The following is a 22,806-nucleotide window of genomic DNA, read 5'->3' as shown; positions in this document are numbered from 1 at the left end:
TAATTGAATAAAATTGAATAAATGACGTACATCATCCTGTAATAAGTTTTGACACACTAATTGGTATCAAAGAAATAAAACACTTTGTGGATGTGCTGTTATGGGAATATGATTTCACTTCATTTCTGTTTTGAACACCACATTTTAATACCTGCTGTTATTACACAAGTATGTGTATACATGTTTGCCAGAACTCTCTTTGTGTACAATTCTCTATTTACGCACAATATACTTTATAATATTTTTTTTAGCCATGTAGTCGTGGAGAAACTCTGTTTCATTTCATTATGTACTGCGTCAGCTATATTCAATTCAATTCGATTATTTGTCTAGCACTTTTAACAATTCACATTGTCTCAAAGCAGCTTTACGTAAGTATAGAAACAGAATACTTTTTTTGTTTTTCCAAGTATAAAATTAAGTCACTGTATATCTATCACAAGTTTTTCTAATGTTTCATTGTTTCATTTATGGAAGCAAGGAAAAACTCCCTGAGATGATATGAGACAGAAACCTTAAGAGGAACCAGACTCAAAAGGGAACCCATCCTCATTTGTGTGACACAGGACAGTAAATAATGTCATTGTAAATAATGTTCTTTCTAACAGTTTGTAGATGAGTGGAATTAAGCAACCAAGAGAGCCTGAGGAACTAATACGCCAGTACAGTTATATGGTTGAAATGCCAATAAAAGCTTGACTTGACTTGACTAACTTTTTCCAGTCCATCATTTTTCCTATATCTTATTTTTCTTTTACAGTTCAGCCTATCTTACTTACAATTTTTGTTCCTCAATACTCTTGTTGACACACAAAATTTGTGTTTCTAAATTTCTCCTGAATGTGTTGGTTCTATGTGTCTAGCTACATATACAGTATACTTTTGCTGCTCTTATGTTAAGCCATAGTCGTCACTGTTGCCCATACTGTATGTTGCGGCTATTGAAGACTTTTTTAAAGAAATTTGATTTTGCAAATTTCCGCTTAAAGATTAAAAAATACTTTCTGTAAAATAAAATAATATAACATGAAAGAATATAAAGATGAGCTACATTATGTTAAACTTGCACTTATTGAAAGTTTTTTCCAATATTTAAAATTTTTCAATGACGTGTTGTTGTTTTTGATGTCAAACACTTGGGACTCACATATTGCACACAGAATTTGCGTATCGTGTAGTCAACCAGCACGGTGATGTCCTCCACAGCGACACGCATGTTCCCATAAGTCCAGCACCCCTTGTCAGGCCAATATTGATAACACTTGTCCTAGATTGAAGAGCAAATTGAACAAATTTGTACTCAAAGGTGAAACAAAATTGTATACAAATCTGCAGATATCTTAATCATCAATGTTGTTTCATAAACAGACACAAGAAAGGCAGGGCTTATAAGGTGACTTCTGAGCATTAGTGTTATTGGACAAACTTAATCACTGCTGCCTGTCAGTGAGAATCAGCCAGCCTGAGCTTGATGGATAATACACCTATAACGACACTCGGCTGAATAATTATGAGAGGATTTTATTAGCTTTTATTTAATTATCGATTCAGCACCCAGACCAAAGCTGATTTAACCCGCTTATTCATTTGTGCTTTATTGATTTGTGGGATCTGCAGCAAGGGTACAGAGAGAGAGAGAGAGAGAGAGAGAGAGAGAGAGAGAGAGAGAGAGAGAGAGAGAGAGAGAGAGAGAGGTTACAAGTGAATTGTATGTTAGTCTGAAAGTAAGACATACCCTGGTATGTATAAAAAAAAATCTGTAAAGGCTTTCAAAAAATAATCAATTGAAATTGCAGTTCTTCTTACTGTTTGAGAAGATTAAATTTCCTCAATTTATTTATTTAATTTTATTATTTCTTTTTTACAGACAGCATGCCTGTATATAATGCACATCATAGGCAAACTGTAATAATAAATATAAACCTAATAAACCTAAAGTGTCTAAACCTTTCCAAAATTCAGTTTTTCTCTGAATGTTAAAATGAAATTCTGTTTTGTGTCATGCAGTTGGCATCCAGACGTGTAAAGACCTGTACTTGTGTATGAGATGGCTTACTTCTTTTCTCTCTTTCAAGTTGGTCAGCATGACAATTGTAGATGTTTTCTGCTCCCATATCATTCTCCAGAAATCAGCAACTGTTTCATGTTTTGGTCCTGACACACGCACACACACACACACACACACACACACACACACACACACACACACACACACACACACACACACACACACACACACACCAAACTAATTCATTATCTTGTAACTAAATCTCATCTGTGAAAAAATTCAAACCTGGTAAACAGAGCAGATCTCAGAGATGAGGCCTGGTGATTAACTTCCATTATACAATAGTAATATCAAGAGAAGGTGTCGATTACATTTCTACTACAGCAGCTCTGATGGTAGTTCTCTCTATATATTAACATAGAGCTGGCATGCTAGCATTTAATGTGTAATAACTTTGTTTTTCTGGTATGAAGACGTCTATTTATAACAATTATACAGGAAACAGGAGCAGTCAGAGGTAAAGCTTTGAGTGTTAAGATTTTTGACACTCAGTCAGTCGCACCTTTCTCAGTAACCTCAGAAACTGTATTTTTCATTTCATATTTACTTAAAAAGAAATATAAAACAAGAACCTAGTGAAGGAACAACTCTGTATAGATTGTTATAAGTGAAACAGGAGATAACGTGTTTCATAAATGTTCCACGGCATTAAATGATGATGATATGCGGTACATCACATGATGGTAACAGTAACTGTGTTTCACGTTAGGCTAGACATTCATGAATATTTTCTAATAACATCATGCTCTGTTACATTTTATTCATTCCACAACATGCTTACCTTGTGCTGCGATGAATTTGTTTTTATCTTTGTAGCCCTGAGTAACAAAAGCAGACTTTATTCACAAAAAGTGTGAAAATATTGTGAAAATTTTTTTTATTGTTTTTTATTATTTATTTATTTATTTATTTTAATGCAATGATAAACAGAATACTTACATCTATATATGAAGCGTTTATATAATCCGAGTGTGGAATGCTGTCTATCTGTGTCAGCACTATTCTGGAATGATCATCTGATTAGCAAAAACAGTGAGCATTTAGTGTTTAGTTGTACCAGGGTATGCATTTTTTTTTGTTGTTGTTGCATCCATGAAAAATTAGCGAGTGACTCTTTACACCTTTGAACATGTCTGAAATAAAACATTAATTTGTTAATGGTTAGGAGCACAAACGCTAAATACTGCAAATGATGAAAGTGAGAAACTGCTTATTATCTGGTGTTTTCAGCCAAACACTCTGTACTGCAGGGAACCGTTTGTGCTCTTAAAGCAATATTTCAGTCAAACATCATATTTATACAATTTCTACAATTATACAAAGTTTACTTCTTTAGTATTTCACTCTTGCTACTGTTAGCTAATGGTGCTAACTAAGCGAGGGGCTCATACACGCTAGTTTTAGTAGCACGAAAACTGCGATGCATCACTTGGGGATTTGTATTTATGTTCGATTTATTTGTGTGGTTTCTGACATGTCAAAAACAGCTCTTAAAGTGAAAGTGACAAGAGTGTGTTGCGTATAGGCAAAAGTGCTTCCATGGCTAAAGCACCCTCGGTGTAGATATTACCCAGAGTTTAATGGTATTAAAGCAATTGGATTTCAGAAGTAGATAACATTTTTATGAGTCAATATATAGAGATATATAACATAATATAATATTATAAATAGCAGCACTTATAGAGGTTGTGGTAGCTTAGTGGTTGAGTTTTTGAACCACTGATTAAATGGGATTAAATGTAAGTCGGCAAAATGCTGTAAATGTAAATGTTCTTAAAGTGAAGGTGTGAAGCTCTGAATATTTCTTGCTTATATGCAACTTTCACACATCAAACATGTGATTGATACGTCTTATATTCAAATGACCTTTTGAAAATGAATTATTCGCAAGGTTATGAAATAGGATTAGTACTTAACTGTGCGAGATATTACTCAAAACTCCTGCTGTGCATATGTTAATTCATGTAAAACATAAGTGTTAAGACGAGTAAGTGAAACACAAAAGAAAAAGAGAAGTAAAAGAACGTGTTCACTATGACTGACACGTGTTCACAGATACAGGAAATGTACAGAAAACCACAAACAACGTAGGCTCTGTGTTAAACTGTGAACTGAGTGCACAGTAGCTGACTATCTGAAAAGAAAGAGTAAGAGGGAGAGAGAGAGAGAGAGAGAGAGAGAGAGAGAGAGAGAGAGGGAGGGAGAGAGAGAGAGGGAGAAAGAGAGGAAGGGAGAGGAAGATAGGGGGGGGTTTTTTTTCTTCTTCTCTCTCTCTCTCTCTCTCTCTCTCTCTCTTCTCTTCTCTCTTCTTCTTTCTTCTTTCTTTTTTTTTTTTCTTTTTTTTCCTCCCTCTCTCTCTCTCTCTCTCTCTCTCTCTTCGTTTTTTTTTTTTTTTTTTTTCGCTCTCTATCTCTCCTGATAGATCTAGAGAGCGATCTAGATCATAAGAACACACTTACAAGGAAGAATATTGGGATATCTGTTCTTCTCTTTGTTATCATCTTTGTTTGCCTCTTCATATGTGCCTTGTGGGTTTCCGCCTGGTAACGACTACAACGGCACAGAATAAACACAAAGTGCAAATGCTCAAGATGATCTGTTTTCTAACTCAACTTTTTATAAATGTGAATGCTACAGTGGCCAAAATGTTTGGCACTTGCCTAAAATATTCAAGCATTAATACACTGTACTTTTTTTTATCTGCAAATACAGAAGAATTAGATACTTGTATGGATTTTTATTTTTCTCACAAAACACAAAACGTCCTGCAACACTGGTTTTAAAACGAACAGCATCCTTGCAACTAATATGCCGCCTCTGGTGGAAATAACAGCTACTGAGTCTTTTTGCGTAATATCTAGCAAGGTCAAGTGATCACAGTGCAGTCCAGCATGCAGAATATTGAATCTAATTTAGCTTCTTGAGTTTGTGCAAGTGGCATTTTTCTTCAATTCACACTACAAGTTGCGGATAGGATTCAAATCTGGAGATGGACATTACAAAACACAGATTTGTTTTTTTTTGTTTTTTAAGCATGTCTCTATACATTTGGGGATATGTTTGTCTTTTAGTTGTTTAGAATGATCATTAGCAGTGTCAATCAAAGCATATATAACAGAATACTGTATATTTTTGTTAGAACAACTAAGAGTATTTGTTCCGACTTATTGTGTCATGTGTATTTAGTTCACTAACTTATTCTTGAGGGGTATTCTACATGCACTTTGTGTAGCATGTTCAGCTACTTCCTGTTTGGTGCAGACAGCTTAAGTATCCATTTAGACTGCAGGACATAAACATCCTTTCCATGAGACTTGGTATTCATTTTATAAAGTATGCGGTGGCTGAATCACCAGCCAATGATTCAATTTAGATGACCATAGAATGACTCTTGAATCATCTGCCTTAAATTGCAAACTGGGTAATTCTTCAATGAATCACCATTGAGTGAACCAATGTCAAATGATTCCCATCCTTCAAAATTGCATTTAAACATGGTGGGAAACAAATGTTTCTAAATTTCTACTGAATGTGTTGGTTGTACTGGATGTGTCAAGATGCATTTATAATCAGGTGACAATTTTCATAATACAAAGTCTTTCTGGTTACTAATTAATTCTCTACTACTCTGCAAACAGCATTAGCATTTCTATTGACTTTGTTGCTACCAAATAAAGTTGCTGAAGAGGAAAGAAATCAAATGTAAAAACCCACTTTGAGGCTCTCCTAATGTTTTATTTAGACTTCATGATGTTCTGTAATCAGCAGAAAAGAAACAAAGAACTCACGTTGTATTCTTCACGCAAGAGTTTCCCATCATCAGCCGATCGGATGCGGTACTCATCCTCCAAGTTTCCTACGGGAATGGGGAAATAGGTTTTCGTTGTGGAAGGCGATCTTTGCAACAGAACCACCGTCTGTGCCTCTGTAACAAAATATAGAGAAAAAATGATAAGTCCAGGAGTTAAAAAAAAGTCGGTCACAGAATCATCTTCTTATTCATAATTTGTTTATTCATTCTTCTTCAGTAAGGGTTCAGAACATCTAGTCAGGGTTCAAGTAGATTCTGAGCCTACCACAGGTGCATTCTGTGATAGGCTCGGAATATACTTGAACCCTGACAAGATGTGATAGAGAGGAAAACACTAGATGAGATATCAGACAATCACAGGATTTCTCTCACACACACCTGGTGAACTTGAAGGAAACCCACATGGGCAAGGGGAACATGGAAATCTCCACACAGTCTGAGCTCAAGATCAAATCCAGCACAATCCAACACTAACCACTGCACCACTTGGCCCTGAGTATATCATTTACATTTACAACATTTGGCAGACACCAAAATATCTCATTTCTCAGGGGCCCAGGAGTGGTGCATGTGCTACCACTTCTCATGATATAAAACATACATTCATTCAATCATTCATTAATTTTCTACCGCTTATCCGAAGTATTCTCGGGTCACGGGGAGCCTGTGCCTATCTCAGCCGTCTTTGGGCATCAAGAGCAGGATACACCATGGGCGGAGTGCCAACCCATCGCAGGGCACACACACACACTCTCATTCACTCACACACTACGGACAATTTTCCAGAGATGCCAATCAACCTACCATGCATGTCTTTGGACCGGGGGAGGAAACCGGAGTACCCGGAGGAAACCCCCGAGGCACGGGGAGAACATGCAAACTCCACACACACAAGGCGGAGGCAGGAATCAAACCCCCAACCCTGGAGGTGTGAGGCGAACGTGCTAACCACTAAGCCACTGTGTCCCCGATATAAAACATCATATCGTTTAATACCTTAAATGGCACGTCACAGCATTTTATGTAGACTACTTACATTTCATTTAAAAAATGATGTAAAATGAATTCAGCATTCATCATCATTTATTTTATTTATTCGTTTCATTATTGTTCATGTTGTCAACATATTCCATTCATGGTTACTATTCTATACTAGTCCATCAAACTGATATATAACTTTATTTTCACACCATCGCAGACTAGGATTTACAAACAATAAGATCAACATGACTCTAAATACAAAGAGCAAATTGAGTTGAAATTAAAAACCTCTAAAATTTATTTACACTCAGGGATGCACTAAAGTCATTTTAATTAAAGTGAACCTGCAGGAATTCTTAGAAATTCTTGAGCCATAAAACACGGCATAACTGCATAACACCCATTATTTGTTAAACACTTGTTAAGATAGAGAGCACAACACAAGAGTACGACAGAAACCTGTGTGAGGTGAAAGAGCCAAAAATCAGTGAAATAAAAGGATGAAGTGAAAGTGAGAATGGCAATTTTTTGTCACTTTTGATCCTTTGGTTGTACCGCTGAAGGAACCCTTAAAGGTTTTATGTAAATCCAGAGGTTCTGTTTATTCTAAAGGTTGAAATCTACAACAGAGCATTTCCTTTATTATCCAATAAAACCTTAAATAAACTTTTTTTTTCTCAAGAATTTTTTTTTATCTTTATATCTTTTTTCTAGGATCTCTGATTTGAGTGACTGATTTAATGCAATTGGACTTCCAGAAGAATTACAAATATTGTTTACGTTACAAATATATAATACTCATTACCCTTTATTGCTGGTTTCATACACTGAGGAAATCTGTAGCCTGTGCTTCACTTAGTTTTAACACGTTTATTGTTTTTACACTTGTTGTGCTGAGTAGATAACCATGTAACCATGTATTATACAGCAGAAGGAACAAAAACGTTGGTGTGAGGACAGCGATTTGCATTGTTTGTAAAGATTTCCTTTATTATTTGGAGAGATTGAATTTAAACTCAAACTACCGAATCATGAAAGTAGAAATCATGAATGAACGAGAGTCATGAGAACTGCGAGTCATGCGGTTAGTACTTGCACATGGGCTTAAGGGAATTCATTTGTCATACTCAATGAAATGGGTCATTTAAATAAAATACTTCATTCCTTAATCATGAACAAGGTTAGCATTACACACTTGGATAAGACCAATACCATATAGCATAGCTGTAATTGTTTTAATTTGATGTTAAGTTAAATGCTACTTATTATACAAAGTGTTTACGAAGATATAGTGTAAGTACTAAACACGGTGACACGGCACAACTGTTAACACGGATAATAGGCACAGACTTAGAGCTGTGTGTTAACGACCTGCTCGACATGACGGGAATTAGTCATAGCTTCCATCAAGTGTTCTTTAACTATTCCTAGTTCAGGATTCAAGACAAAACGATTGAAACGATGCACAATGATAAATTAAATAAAATGAGAAATTCGTACCAAATACAACCCAGATCAAATAGCATCTACAAGAAAAATCTACAGGATACAAATGATATCTTTTCTGAAGAATATACAAATGTCTCAAAGCATCAGAATCGAGCAGATATCCAGCAAAATCCAGCAACTTGGGTGTTTTGAAAATGTAAAAATCACTTAAGATCATAGCAAAACTGCCGACAGCAAATTCTTGTGTCCTTGGAAATGTTTATTCATGCAAATTCAGTAGATCAGCTTGGGAAAATTACAGACATGAAAAAATTCTGAATGATATTTTTAATGAATACATTTGATAATCATTCCAAAATGATCTCAAGTACTCTTTTGAGATATTACAAACGCCTCTAAAAGTGTTGCTAGGAACTGTAGCGTTGTTATTCACAATATAGCCTAAGTATTTCTTAACTAATCTTAGCCAATCATTTTCGACAAAACATCCTTGTCGTCATAGTTCTACAAAGAACTAGAATCTAAACAAGTTACACATAATTTTCCGTTTCAAAAACCAAGTAGTCACTCCTGTTAAAGGTCTAATCAGGTCAGTGCTTCGGAAATTTTAAGAGGTCAATATAAATTTACTGTGAATTACAAAATACATGACATCATAGGTGGGAAGCAGTAGAACTTGCTAGTTCAGTAGATTTTATGCTAGCTTTATTAGCAAAGTGATGGAACATTATAGTTAATGTAACCTGCTTCTCACGTTATTAATTATTAATAGTATTGATTTTTTCCATCTGCACTATGCTCATACAGTATCTCTACCATCCATCAGTGTCACTTTTTCACCACAGCACTGACATGCTTGTGTATTTGTGGGTAGTGGATTGGTTCTCAGTCGAGCAGTAACACCTGATACAGTCCAGCCAAAACACTACAACACACACTACCATGTCATGATGTTATATTATAGCAGTGTTGCATATAACATCATGCCTTGTCCAGCTGTGAAGTTGTGTATATCTCTATATCAATTCTTTCCATATCAATATTGTTTATCTCTGGTTGCAGCAGAAAGGTAAATACCTGTGTGTATAAACAGGTATCATTGTTTCACTGCAAATTTCAATGCTGCTGTTTAGCCACATTCCCTTTAAGTAACATTGAAAACTAAATCAGTAAATACTTCCACATAGGCAATATAACACCAGTCTATGTATTTGTGTATTCATAATTTCTTAATTTCTCAATTTCTCTGAAGAGTAGGTAGAAGAGATGGGGGACTCGAGTCATATGACTTGACTCGAGTCAAATTTGAGACTTGAGACTTGCTTGACAAATATTAAAAAAAGACTCGACTTGACTGACTTTACATTCATGACTTGAGACTTGACTCGGACTTGAGTTAAATGACTCAGAGACGGGGTCTCGACTTGACTCGGGTCAGACTTAAGTCGCAAATTTGAGACTTGAGACTTGCTTGACAAATATTAACAAAAGACTCGACTTGACTTTGACTTGACATTCATGACTTGAGACTTACTTGTGACTTGCACATGTGTGACTTACTCCCACCTCTGGTACGTAGATGTGCTCATTTCACGGTAGCTAGTGAATAAACAGATTTTAAAGGATGGAAATCTGTCAAGAAACTACACGACTGAAGGGAGTGAAATGTTAAATTGATCGTCATCCTATGAAAAGATACTAACCATGTGACAGGTAGGACATAGTACCTTAGCTGCAAAAACAACCTAATATCAATGAAGATAAAAATAAATCTAATCGGAAAGGCAAAAAAATAACAAACTAAGTGATACCAATAAACACTTCTCTCATTTTCTTCAAATCTTAAATCTCTCAGATCTCCACTTATTAAATCAGTTCTCCACTTATTAAAACCAACACATGTAATCAAACACTCACTCCTTACAGCATTTGATGTCATGTCTAATTATACTTTTACTGCAAACTACCTCACTGTCCTAAACAAATAAGACTCAGAAATATTTAACAAGCCCCAAGAGAAAAGACTGGATTTGAATGAACTGTTGATTTCATTCTTAGTCAGAGCTTCTTGTTCGTCGGTTTGAAGAGAACACCATCGCTTTACATCCGGTCTCAATGCAAATAAACAGTGAGTTATTCTGAAACCACATGTCACTTAACGTTCTTCCACAGACTTAATACAGAAGTGTATGTGATAAATGCTAGTCTAATTCTTCTCTTTTCAACTGAGTGTGGTTGAGCCAGAAGTTTAAATGACAGCTCACAGTACCTTGTTCTTCCAGAATGCCATTAGGTATCTTCTTGTCGACTACAGTGATGTCGGCTTTTTGGCGGTTTCTGAACCTGGGCATATAAAAACAATAATAAGAAGAAGCCTATAGAAAAAGTTAGCTGTCATATGATTCATACATGTAATTACATAAAGACATGTAAACTGGCAAAACATGCTATGTAAACTGTTCAAAAAAGAAAAGAAAAAGTTGTTGTTTTTCTTACCATTTGAAATTAAGGCTGTTTTTTCTCATCAGAGGTTGGGTTTTGCAACTTAAACCTAAGCCAACACGTTTACAGCCTAGATAACATATAACTCTAACCTTAGTTTTGTCTCTGAATGTGAGTGTGTGTGTGTGTGTGTGTATGTGTTCCTGAGTTACTTTCAGTTCCTGCCTTCATGAAGTGGGTGGAGTGTCTGGAAATGAGGTAACATTCAGTATGTATGTGTGTGTGTGTGTGTGTGTGTGTGTGTGTGTGTGTGTGTGTGTGTGTGTGAGTGAGTGAGTGAGAGAGAGAGAGAGAGAGAGAGATTGTACAAGTGTCTTTGTGTGTGTGTGTGTGTGTGTGTGTGTGTGTGTGTGTGTGTGTGTGTGTGTGTGTGTGTGTGTGTGTGTGTGTGTGTGTGTGTGTGTGTGTGTGTGTTACCTGAGGCAGTAGCAGGCTACCAGAGTCACGATGAGCACTAGCAGTGAGAGTACGAGCAGTGTGGGCAGGATATGAGGGCTGGTGAGCCCTCCGCTGTCTAAAGGAAGAAGGAGAGGCAGTCAAAAGCATTGCAAACAAAGGAACAGGAAGCTGAGCCCCCACTGAGCTGCACAAGCTGGAATGGAGGTTCTGGGTGAGCTGATCCTGCACTCAGATGCCAGCTAAACTCATTATGCCTGATGTAATAAACTGCTATGTGTGTTGTTTTGACGGCACTTGTAAATCCCAGTCATTTACCTAACAGCAGGTTGTGACATGAAATCCAGCACACAGTATTTTAAAGCAGTCTGGATATCAACAACCACTCTGATATTATAACATATTTTAAGTCACAGCAGACTCAGCATGACTGCATCAAGTGAAGATGACACTTAGATTAACGTCACAGCATGACAGAAGTGGCAGTTACGTACATTATTTACATACAAATCAGCAGGTCTTTAAGGTATTTATTTAGTTCATATAAAATCCCATAAATTAGTAAAATGTCAAAGGAAATAAGGAGCTGAAAATCTCATTAAACAATGTGAGGTAGTACTGAATAAGTGTTATGTAGTCTAAAAAGGGTACGAGCCGATCATGTTTTAGTATGCAAATACACACCGTATAACATCACCACGTATTTACTTACAGGTGCATAATCAAGGCCACATTTTATTTTCTAGTTTCTGTAGGAAACTACAAGCTCTCACGTTATTTGGAGTGGAACATTAAAACGTAACCTATTCTGGTAACACAGTTTGTCTTGCAGATGTGTGCAAAGAGACATTAAGGAAATAATGACGATTCTTTTGCTTTTCACAAGAAGGAAGTACTTCACATTTCAGGCTTATATGCATTTGTGGGTTAAATTTAATCTACAACAATTAAATATGGAATGAAATGAAAGTTTTTTTAACACATCATTTCCCATTCTGTATTATTTATTTATTTATTTATTTATTTATTTTGCCATTTATGTTTTATCAGTCATTTTTGCTCTTGTTTGGTTATCCATGCTAATGTTCTTTGGGCCTTCGTGACACTTGTACTTTAAGTACTGCATCATGATACTCGGAAAAATCACAGGACTTTTGTCGTTAAAGCATGTTATGAGATTGTTTATGTGATTTTAAAATGTGTGATATAATGGGGACTTAATGGGGATCAACCCAGAAATGTTCATAGCTTTTTAGGTTTTTAGGTTTACTTTAAATCTGAGGAATATGAAATATCTATGTTGGAGTGTACAGATGTATCAAAAGACGTGTCATTTCATAGCAGCCATTCAGAAGCACACCTTAAACAACTGAGGCTATTTGTGAAACAAGGTGAATTTGGTGAACTTTTGGCCTACTTCCAACAAGTGACCAGCACAGTGAGAGCATAGATCTTTTTAGTGATAGCAATGCTTTCAGACAGCACTTCTTATAAAATGTAAATTTCCATGCAATCGCTATCTGACAGACAATAGCTGGGTAAATCTTTATGCTTAACCTTGGTTAAAATTCAACAATAGTTACAGCTCATTCTAACTTAGTTCAGGGCTATGGGAAGGCTTCTTCTGTGACGGAGTGACAGGTATGGCCTCGTCCAGTGCCTTAGCCAGGGGTGTTCCTCTTGAAGATATTTGTGCTGCGATGAGTTCTCTGTGGAGTTTGTCCTGTCCCGTTCTATAACCTGGACATGGAACCCACTCCAGGGTCCAAGGTCCTGCAGGGCTATTGAAATCTGTTCCCAGTCTGCTCGTGCTCTCTCTATCCTATAGCGTCCAGCCCTGGCATTGTGTCGAGTTCCCTCGAAAGGGAACTACACCAGGTTACGTATGTAACCCACTTCCCCGAGAAGGCGTCCACTCACACTTTCTTCAGACAAACTGATTAATGTGACATAGATGCCAATATATGGACTTGCTGGCGTGTAATCACTTCTTCACGTGTCCTTCCCAAGCCAATTAAATTGGTCTGTGTGCACTCAGAGCTTCCTCAAAGAAGCGCTCCTATAGCATCAGCCCTGATGCAGCATCTCGTTCCCTTCTCAGGAAACTGGGTTACATATGTAACCTGGTGTAGTTCACAGTGTACATTGTTATTATTATTTATTATTAAATTCAAATCTAAACTTTATTTGCTCTTTGGGTTATGACACTGTGTTTCCATTCAGAGTAAGAACAGTGCAAAAAACATTTTAGAAAAGTCTTTTGAAGAAGCTGTTTTTAATAATTCAAGTATTTGTTGACCTGAATATGTAATCGTATTTATGCAGGACAAACCATAAAAAAACTGTCTCAACCAAGACACCAGACATGATACTACAGAGATAATATATTAATATTAAATAAATAAATACATTTTGCTTTAAACAAACATTTGACCTACTGTGACTGTCGATGTGGTTCTTTCATTAAAAAACAAGCATAGAAGCATAAGATAAAAAAGTTCATCATTACTCTTTTTTCCCCATTTTTTAACTTACCATCTGTGGTGTTTGTAGTAGTGACTGAAATGGAGGTTGACTCTGTTGCTAAAAGCAGAACTGGGACCATTATGGCTAGGGGAGAAAGAGAGAGAGAGAGAGAGAGAGAGAGAGAGAGAGAGAGAGAGAGAGAGAGAGAGAGAGAGAGAGAGAGAGAGAGAGAGAGAGAGAGAGCATTATGATAAGGTGCTAAACACATATGAAACGATAATGAAACAGCATTACTTTATAAAAAATGAATATATATATAGATAGATAGATAGATAGATAGATAGATAGATAGATAGATAGATAGATAGATAGATAGATAGATAGATAGATAGATAGATTAAAGGTTAAAAAATACACTATATCAATGTCAACTAAAGAAAGAAATAAGTTAATTCTCAGGATACTCACGTGCATAAACATACTAAGACAAAGAGTTCAAAAAGCCAAATTGCAAAGGTTTTGCACAAAATGAACAAATAATAATAAGCTCTGACAGATGAGTGTAATAGTGTAAACTCACCACTAGATGGCGAGCGTGTCATTCATTTACAAAACTTGTCATTAGAAAACGCTGCATGTGCAAAGCAAGGATTAAAAATAGAAAAACATAACAATATGAAATTCATTATTCTAATTGGTAAATATAATCAATTGTTTTCTGTTGGTGGCTTTGGCTAGCATTGAATTGTGTGGTAAGCCATGTTTGTTCAAGCTTTTAAGTAATAGTTTCACTGTAAGAGTCACAGTGAATCCAGGGCCTGTTACAAGGTAAGTCTACACCGAGGATGAGACACTTATCTGTCAGAGGGCATCAAAAACACACCTCTGAGCATTTTACATGTGCTTGTCTATCCATTGTGTAACCACCACATTGGTACTGTGCCGCACCAGACTTAATAACTTCTGTGACATTTCCAGATGATCTAACTTGTCTGCCAGCGCTTCTGTCTGGGTCATGAGTTGTTGTACTGTCTGATTTAAAACGAGGAGCGAAGCTGCTTATTGTCCGTCTTTCACTCCCTTTGCTGTTGTATGTCTAATCCGTCCGCCTTCCAGTAGGCAGGTAACAGAAAAGGGAAAGGAAATTGAAGGCCCTTGGATGCGATGTCAGTGAATCACAGGGCACAATACATACCCAAATGCAAGCACTCATTCACACCTTGAGGCCTACAGTTACAATACAGCATATTTTTAGGAGGTCTGAGGCATGAAAACTACATGAGTTCTTTCTTCTTGACAAATGACAGAAAACCACTACATACATTCATAAAGGTTTATACTAACAGCCATGTGCTGTCTTAATAGCATAGATTTCTAAAGGCATAAGGAGTGTTATATTATATTATATTATATTATATTATATTATATTATATTATATTATATTATATTATATTATATTATATTATATTAATATTTCAGAGTGTATATGATGTTTCTGTAGTGTTGTGTCAGTTGTTATTAATGGCTTATGTAGCTGTCATGGAGCCCTCTGAACAATGGCATAATTAGGGCCCCAGTGCCAAAAGATGCCATTGTAGCAAGTGAAAGTACCTTGAAAATAATCACAATTAGCTGGCATTTCCTATTATTAGAATTGGAATATTATTATTGGAATAAACCAAATGTAAAATCATGAAAGCTATCTCTAGATATTTTTATTCATTTCAAGCTTTAATCTCTTATTTATTAGCCAATGTATTATATATTTTCTGGAAAGAAATACTATAATCAATGTATATTCTCTATTCATGACTTTCCGAAATCCCATTCTTTGCACACTTCAGTGTTAATAATCGCTATGCCATTGAGACAATTCACACTTGTTTTATTTAGCACGTAATCAAAACAGTAAGTCATTATTCCGGAAATTAAACAGAACTGTAGACACAACTCTGCTTGCTTGTATTTGGTTAAAATAAAGATCCCATTGAAAGTCAGATATATCCTCCATTTATACATGATGCACAGAGCAAAAGAAACAGCCCTATTCACAGCCAGCGCCACAGTAACAAGCCTAATGCCTGGATAATGAGCAGTGATTAGTAATGAGCAGAAACAGACTGTTTCACCTCTGTGGAATGCCGGTGCTGTCAGTAAGTCCGTCCTCTCACTTCTCCACCGAGCCTCTGGTAATGAGCTATAAGCTTTACGCCATTAACACACAGCGTACACTCCTCCTTTCTGTTTGAGGGTCAATACTGCATTTCATGGCTATTAATAAACCTACTGTCTCACCCCCCATTATTGACTGATGGGGGATTGCTATATAGAAACAGGAGAAATACCACATTTCATCACACACACACACACATACACACACACACACACACACACACACACACACACACACACACACACACACACACACACACACACATCAAGATTTCATTTGAATTTGATTCAGGTCACCGAGAGACAAAACAATTTTTAATGTGTCTTGTTGATTTAGTCACAAAAAGTGCAAATTTGATTGTTATATTTTCAAAATAGAATATTTCAAGTGGAACAATAAATCAAAAATCAATATTTTCAGTATTTGCCCCAATTACCTTATTCCTGCTATCCCTCAGCTTTTGCCCTGACAAGCTGCCACTGCAGTTGCTGAACCCTTACACAAGACCTTGCAACCCCACTGGTGTGCATGTGCCATTTCCTTCAAAGCTAAGATACACAAAGAAGTATTTTATTTTATTTCCATTTAAATGTACAGCACTTTTAACAACGGATATTGTCGCCAAACAGCTTTAAAGAAATATAGAAATTTGAGATATTCTGTATAAATATTTGTGTATGTATTTACACAAAACAGATCTCGAGGCTATCTTTCATCTTTCTTCCAGAAATATTTCCTGTTTAATTACTTCACAGAGATCCCGAAGCTTCACTTTAGTCCCTTTGGTCCTGCATTCTGAAGGCATGAAGTGCATGTGGGGCTTTTTGCCAACAAACCGCAGGGGATCGTGGACGTAACTAGGCCATGTCTGTAATTGACTATTACCCAAAGTAGAGTTTAGACAATGGAGCTCCAGACTCTTCTGTAGAAATGATTTATTATAAAACTCTGTTGCCATTTTTGTTTTGCACCTTCAGTATACACTGTATTGCATGTTCTGATGTTTAAGCAATGCTCTTTTCACACCATTAAGAAATGAATGAGTCTCTTTGCATTAGCCATGTTCCTTTCTCTGTTGTTGCCTTTGGCCTGAGTGTGTGGGTCAGTTCAGAAAGACATTGTTGTAAATAGGTCATGGGATAAGCTTGTGCGTGGGTGTCTCTTTATGTGAAAGACGCTCACACGTCACCTTGGGTAAGGCTTTAGGGAATGCACGTTTAGCCATTTTGTCCCTGACTGCACTTATAGTGTATAAAGTGTGCAAATTGTGTGAGAAAAAATCTGTTCACTGCCTGTCCAAAGTAGGTAATTACATAACATCGATAGACAAATCTTCTTTTCCTTCCTTTCAGTGATTCCCATTCCCTCTAATAAAATTCTGCATGCCTCATGAATAGCTTTTTAAGGAAAGATTTACAAAGCAAACACAATCTGTGTGACGCGCCACTGATTAGTGTGATATAATCACAAGGGAGTGATGGTTAATCATATAAATTCATCTCAACTTTATAAAGCTTACTGTACAGAACTTAACAGCAATAAGTCCTTGGCTGTTTATTATATGACAGCCGGTGTTGTCTCAGTCTAGTGGCTAAATGTTCAAGCATTGCTGTGGGGATTTGTTCATTCAGTCACATGAGGTCAGACAATGATGTTGGGTGATGAGATCTGGGGTTCAGTAGATGTTTCAGTTCATTTTATAAATGTTCAGGTGGTTTGAGACCAACCTTGATTTTATGGAGCTTGCTTTGTGCACAGGGTCATTATCATGCTGGGAATTGTTTGGGCCTCTTAGTTCCAATGAAGGGAAACCTACATATAGTCACATAGTGTTTTTACTTAATATAGTAAATTCCTTTCTCTGACAAATCAAATATTATCATTGTGTGTCATGAGCAGTGTAAGTACTGTAATAAAGTCTGAGCTACAGGAAAACAAAATAAACCCATATAGTGGCTTCATAACCATATGTGCTATAATGTCACAAATAATATATGAAACAAGATAGATCAGTTGCCTTTGTAATTTTATGCCTGATTTTCTCTGTGTGATTGTCAAGTGTTTTTGCATCAGAAAGATCAGCACACAGATGCGTTTTGACATCATGTTACAAATCCCTCCTTTGTGTCAACAGTTCCCATGGTGACAGGCACCATGTGCTCATGTTTGTTTTGGTTTCTTTTCACATCCCCTCATCTATGCCGACCTCCTTGGAAAGAGTGTGGCTTCTTTCCTCTCCTAATATTTCTGGCACATCTCTGAGGTTGCAGCAAGTGCTAAGAACTGGGCAAAGATTTCCCTAAAAAATGAATGGCCAGTGGATGTACATACTGTATAGGAAGTGTGTATTAAGTGAGAGTGTATTAGGAAGGATTAGTATCCTGTCTCAGTTGTGTACATCAGAAAAAATTCCTCCGCTCCAAAATATATAAATTTAAATGTGTTTTTTACGTGCGAGAAGGAGTGATAGAAAGCGTGTGAGAAGTGTGTGATAGTGATAATGAAGTAATAATGAAAAGTGATAACGAGTCTTCTCTAGAAATGCAGAAGTAGGCATTATGTACAATACACAGCTCATTAAACATTTCAAATTATAGTGTGCACGATTAATGACGTGGCTCATTTAAAAAAATTAACTTCTTTTTTCTTTAATATTTACTATATAATTTTATTTTTATTAATTGATTAACTGATTCATGTAATATAAGTAAACAAATAAAACCAAAAAAAGGCCTTTTTTTAATAATCTGTAAAAAAAAAAAAATTATATTTCAATTCTTGTGAGGAAATAGTAAGGACACCACCACATTTATTTGTATTTAAAATGAATAAAATTATCAACACCTTTATCACATCGGGTGCAAATTATTAGAACATTGTTACAGATTATTTGGAAGGAGGCCTGAATTATTTAAACCTCAGATATTTACTTTGGTTTGCTCTTAATTGTTGAAGTGAGATGTATCACTATGGTGAGATCCAAAGAGCTCTCTGAGGCCTTCAGAAATTAGATTGTTGTTGTTTATGAGTCTGTTAAGGGACATAAAAAGATCTCAAGAGAATTTGTAGTCAGCCTTCACACTGTCTGAAAATCATTTACAAGTGAAGAACATTTAAAACAAGTGCCAACATGGCAAATTCACCCCAAGAGCAGACTGTAAGACAGAGGACAAATACAGCATTTCAGGCAAAAGAACCTCATACCAACTGGTTTACTGCGGCAGGACCTGGCCAGCTCACCATCATAGAATCCACTATGAATTCTACATTGCATCAGAAGGTGCTTGAGGAACATGAAACCATCTGTCAAAAAACTGAAGCTGAAGTGGAACTGGACCTTAAAACATGACAATGACCAAAAACACATCAGTAAATCCACCAAGAACTGGCTGAAAAGTACGATATAGAGAATTCTGGAATAGACAAGTCAAAGCCCAGGTGTAAATCCTATTGAGATCCTGAGTGGTGATTCATATTGCCCTAAACACACTTCACAACATGCAGTGCTTTACTCACTATGTGCTTCATGTCTATAATTAGGGATTTGGTTAGAGAAATCTCACACTGACTCCAATTAAAAGATGAAAAATAAGAGGCACGCGTGTGTGTGTTTGTGTGTGTGTGTGTGTGTGTGTGTGTGTGTGTGTGTGTGTGTGTGTGTGTGTCTCACAGCAAGAGATGACAGCATACAAAATATTCTCTCCTTGCTTTTTTCTTTGCTTCACCAAGTCGAATAATCCTCAGCAGGGCCCAATCAGCTGTAGAAGATTTACTAAGGGGGTTTTCCAAACATCCCCAGCGCTCTGGTTGCCTTGGTTACGCCAGGCTGCAGGGGAAGCTGGGAAATGGGAGGAAGCAGATTCTGGTCTGCCGGGTGTAAACCTCTGGCCTGGAGAGATGTCTCACAGTAATAACTACACTCCTCAGTGACAGAGGCGGTGAGGCATTCATTAAAGAGGCCCACATCAGGCCAACATAACAGACCTCTTTATCTTTCTCTCACATTCCTTGTCTGTGTTTCACTCTCTTTATGTATTTTAAAGCATTTAAGGACTTTTTTCTTTTGTCTTTTCTCTTTCTCATGCTGAAGTCTTCTATCTAAAGAATAATAATAATAATAATAATAATTATTATTATTATTATTATTATTATTATTATTATTATTATTATTATTATTGTTGTTGTTGTTGTTGTTGTTGTTATTATAATAATAATAATAATAATAATAATAATAATAATAATAATAATAATAATAATAATAATAATAATAATAATAATATATTCAGATAAAATAAATATAAAGAATCTTTATATTATTCTACATTCTTATTCCGGTCTAATGCTCTTGGGGTATAAGGCAAAAATATCATTTTAAAATACATCCTCAACAGACCATTTCACAATATATAGCTTTGGTAGAAGCGGAAATCATTAAGGCAAGGCAAGAAATGAAAATAAATAATTTCCACCTCATTTCTTTGATATAAACTTCTTGAAGGCTTTTATAGGCTGAAGGTTTTGGGTATTTGAAAGAATTCCTCCACAGTGACTTTTTAACATCTAGCCAGCTATTTTCTGCTGATTCTGAGTTGGTCAGCCTTACTAAATTTCAGAAGGTATTGAATTAAAAAAAAGTGACGTGACGTACGGTGACCCATGCTCAGAATTTGTTCTCTGCATTTATCCCATCCAAAGTGCATACACACAGCAGTGAACACACACCCTGAGCAGTGGGTAGCCATTTATGCTGCGGCACGCCCAGGGAGCAGTTGGGGGATTCAGTGCCTTGCTCAAGGGCATCTCAGTCAGGCCAGCCCGAGACTCAAACCAACAACCTTAGGGTTACGAGTCAGACTCTATAACCATTAGGCCACGACTTAAGGACAGTATTAAAGTATTCTTCTGCCTCCTGTTGGTCCAGTGGCAGGATCCTTTTCTCTCAATGCTGTGGCCTGTGTGCGTTTCCCAGGTAGAGAGTTAACCCAGACATTGAAGATCTGCTGTGGTGACCCCAAACAGGGGGCGTCAAAAGTATTCTTCAAATAATTTCCCCTGGAATAATTTATTGCCCAGCCCTTGTACATGTGTACCCGTGTAACAAGCCTGATGATGAAGTCTCATCAAAACATAACAAAAAAAAAAGAAATTTGGAGCTAATTTTATAAGGACATCTTTAAAATTCAGGATCACATCAAATTTTATGTATTAGAGAGTCATACTGAATCATTGTGTGGTAGTAAATATGAGAGAATGGGGGCATTTGGTGTATATTAGAAAAAATTGGATAGCAGATTTTCATATGAAATTAGATCCATATGTCCAATTTTTTTTATTATTGACCCTTTAAAGAGTCAGACTGTTTACTCCACCATGTGGAATACACACAGACGCACTCTCACACACACACACACACACACACACACACACACACACACACACACACACACACACACACACACGTACGCCTACAAACACCCACAAGGGCACACACACACGCACACACACACACACACACACATGTACACACTAACGCATACACACGTACACCTACATACACCCACACATGCACACACACATACTCACATACTCACACACATGCACACATACACACACCGACACATGCACAATAACACAGACACACACACAACTATGCACAATCATTAATAATCTCTGTTCTCTGTTACTATTATGGGCCTCAGTATTAATTTTCAGTATGCAGTCATTTCTTCTGCTGCCGTCTTTAGCATTCTAAAGTTAGCATATCACCTCCTTCTACAGCACACTCCAGCTCTCTACGGTAATCAATCAGAATCTCTCGGCTGTGAGTGCTCACACTCGAGAGTTATAAGTGACCTTGGGGCCTGCAGATATGCCGTTTCTCATCTCTTCATGGAGCTCATGCACATAGGCAGGAACTAGCAACACTAACGTACAGCACACATCCCATGTTGGGTCACATCACAGAGGAAGAAACGAAAAAAACGCAGTGTGAAAATACTTTATGGCTTTGAAGCCTGCTCTTGTAAGAAGATTCAGAAGGCTGTGATATTACTCTGAAAAGTGTTGAACAGCTTCAAGCAATACTACACTCCTACTATATCTGCTAACATTCTGCAACTTACAAAATCATATTCTGGCATTAAGAGTTGTTTGCTATTTTCAATCGTACTAATGTTTTTTTTTTTTTGTTTTTTTTTTTTGCTTTTTTGCATCACTGCATATTAATTGTTTTTTTCTCTCAAAGTCCAAATACTCCCAAGTAGATTAATTGCATTCATTCAGGCTGTTATTAATTACTGACTTATAATAGTGCACAGAGCTACAGAGTCAGCATGTTGAAAAAGATAATAAATATGTCTCCAAAATGTTTTTATGTTAAATGACCAGCAAAGTCATTCTGCAGAAACATCCTTTGCTATCACATGATTCTGAATGTGCTGAAAGGGATAAAAAGTTTGTTCATGAAAGAACTTAGTCTACAATGTGAGCTAGATGGCTAAATAGTTAGCTAGCCAAAGCACAAACCTGCTCAACTTTGTTCAAGGCTGAAACTAGTGAATTAACTAGCAGATTTCAACTAGCTGGCGGGACACGGTGGCTTAGTGGTTAGCACGTTTGCCTCACACCTCCAGGGTTGGGGGTTCGATTCCTGCCTTGTGTGTGTGGAGTTTGCATTGCTTCAAATCTCAATCTTGAACGATCCTTTTACAATTATCACAAGAAAAAAAAACGCAATCCTTACTAAGCCAATATATTTAAATATTAACCGCAATAGACGATTAGTAATCTACTCCTAAACTATCAATTATTATGAAAATGTCACGTAGGTGGTGATGACAAGGAGAAAAAAAAAGAAAATGAAGTGCTACAGTAAACTTATAAAAAGGTGAACATCGAGATGTCATCATTTATGACAATTATTTATATTTACTATTTATTAAAATGTGATGATACACAAAG

At 36.6% G+C, this 22,806-nt stretch overlaps 1 protein-coding gene across 4 annotated transcripts in view; it reads right to left on the bottom strand.

Moving 5' to 3' along the window:
• The window catches only part of ptprea (protein tyrosine phosphatase receptor type Ea), an 83,811-nt gene that overhangs the window by 15,167 nt on the left and 45,838 nt on the right, over positions 1-22,806 (bottom strand). For 2 of the 4 annotated variants that reach the window (XM_027132773.2, XM_027132771.2), the window contains exons 3-11: positions 13,743-13,817; positions 11,229-11,325; positions 10,579-10,652; positions 5,857-5,993; positions 4,528-4,618; positions 3,008-3,084; positions 2,850-2,886; positions 2,057-2,154; positions 1,148-1,267 (exon numbers count right to left, since the gene is read on the bottom strand). In XM_027132773.2, coding sequence (XP_026988574.1) covers positions 1,148-1,267; positions 2,057-2,154; positions 2,850-2,886; positions 3,008-3,084; positions 4,528-4,618; positions 5,857-5,993; positions 10,579-10,652; positions 11,229-11,325; positions 13,743-13,812 — 801 coding nt within the window. In that variant the 5' untranslated portion in view covers positions 13,813-13,817. Of the gene's footprint in view, positions 1-1,147; positions 1,268-2,056; positions 2,155-2,849; positions 2,887-3,007; positions 3,085-4,527; positions 4,619-5,856; positions 5,994-10,578; positions 10,653-10,805; positions 10,968-11,228; positions 11,326-13,742; positions 13,818-15,802; positions 15,955-22,806 lie in introns of those variants that run through there. The other 2 variants (XM_027132774.2, XM_027132775.2) reach the window with 2 other exon arrangements.

This window comes from Tachysurus fulvidraco, chromosome 8 (assembly GCF_022655615.1).
Source record: "Tachysurus fulvidraco isolate hzauxx_2018 chromosome 8, HZAU_PFXX_2.0, whole genome shotgun sequence".
NCBI lineage: Eukaryota > Metazoa > Chordata > Actinopteri > Siluriformes > Bagridae > Tachysurus > Tachysurus fulvidraco.
The sequence above is the reverse complement of the archived record's forward strand: the minus strand, read 5'-3'. Positions and strand labels throughout refer to the sequence as shown.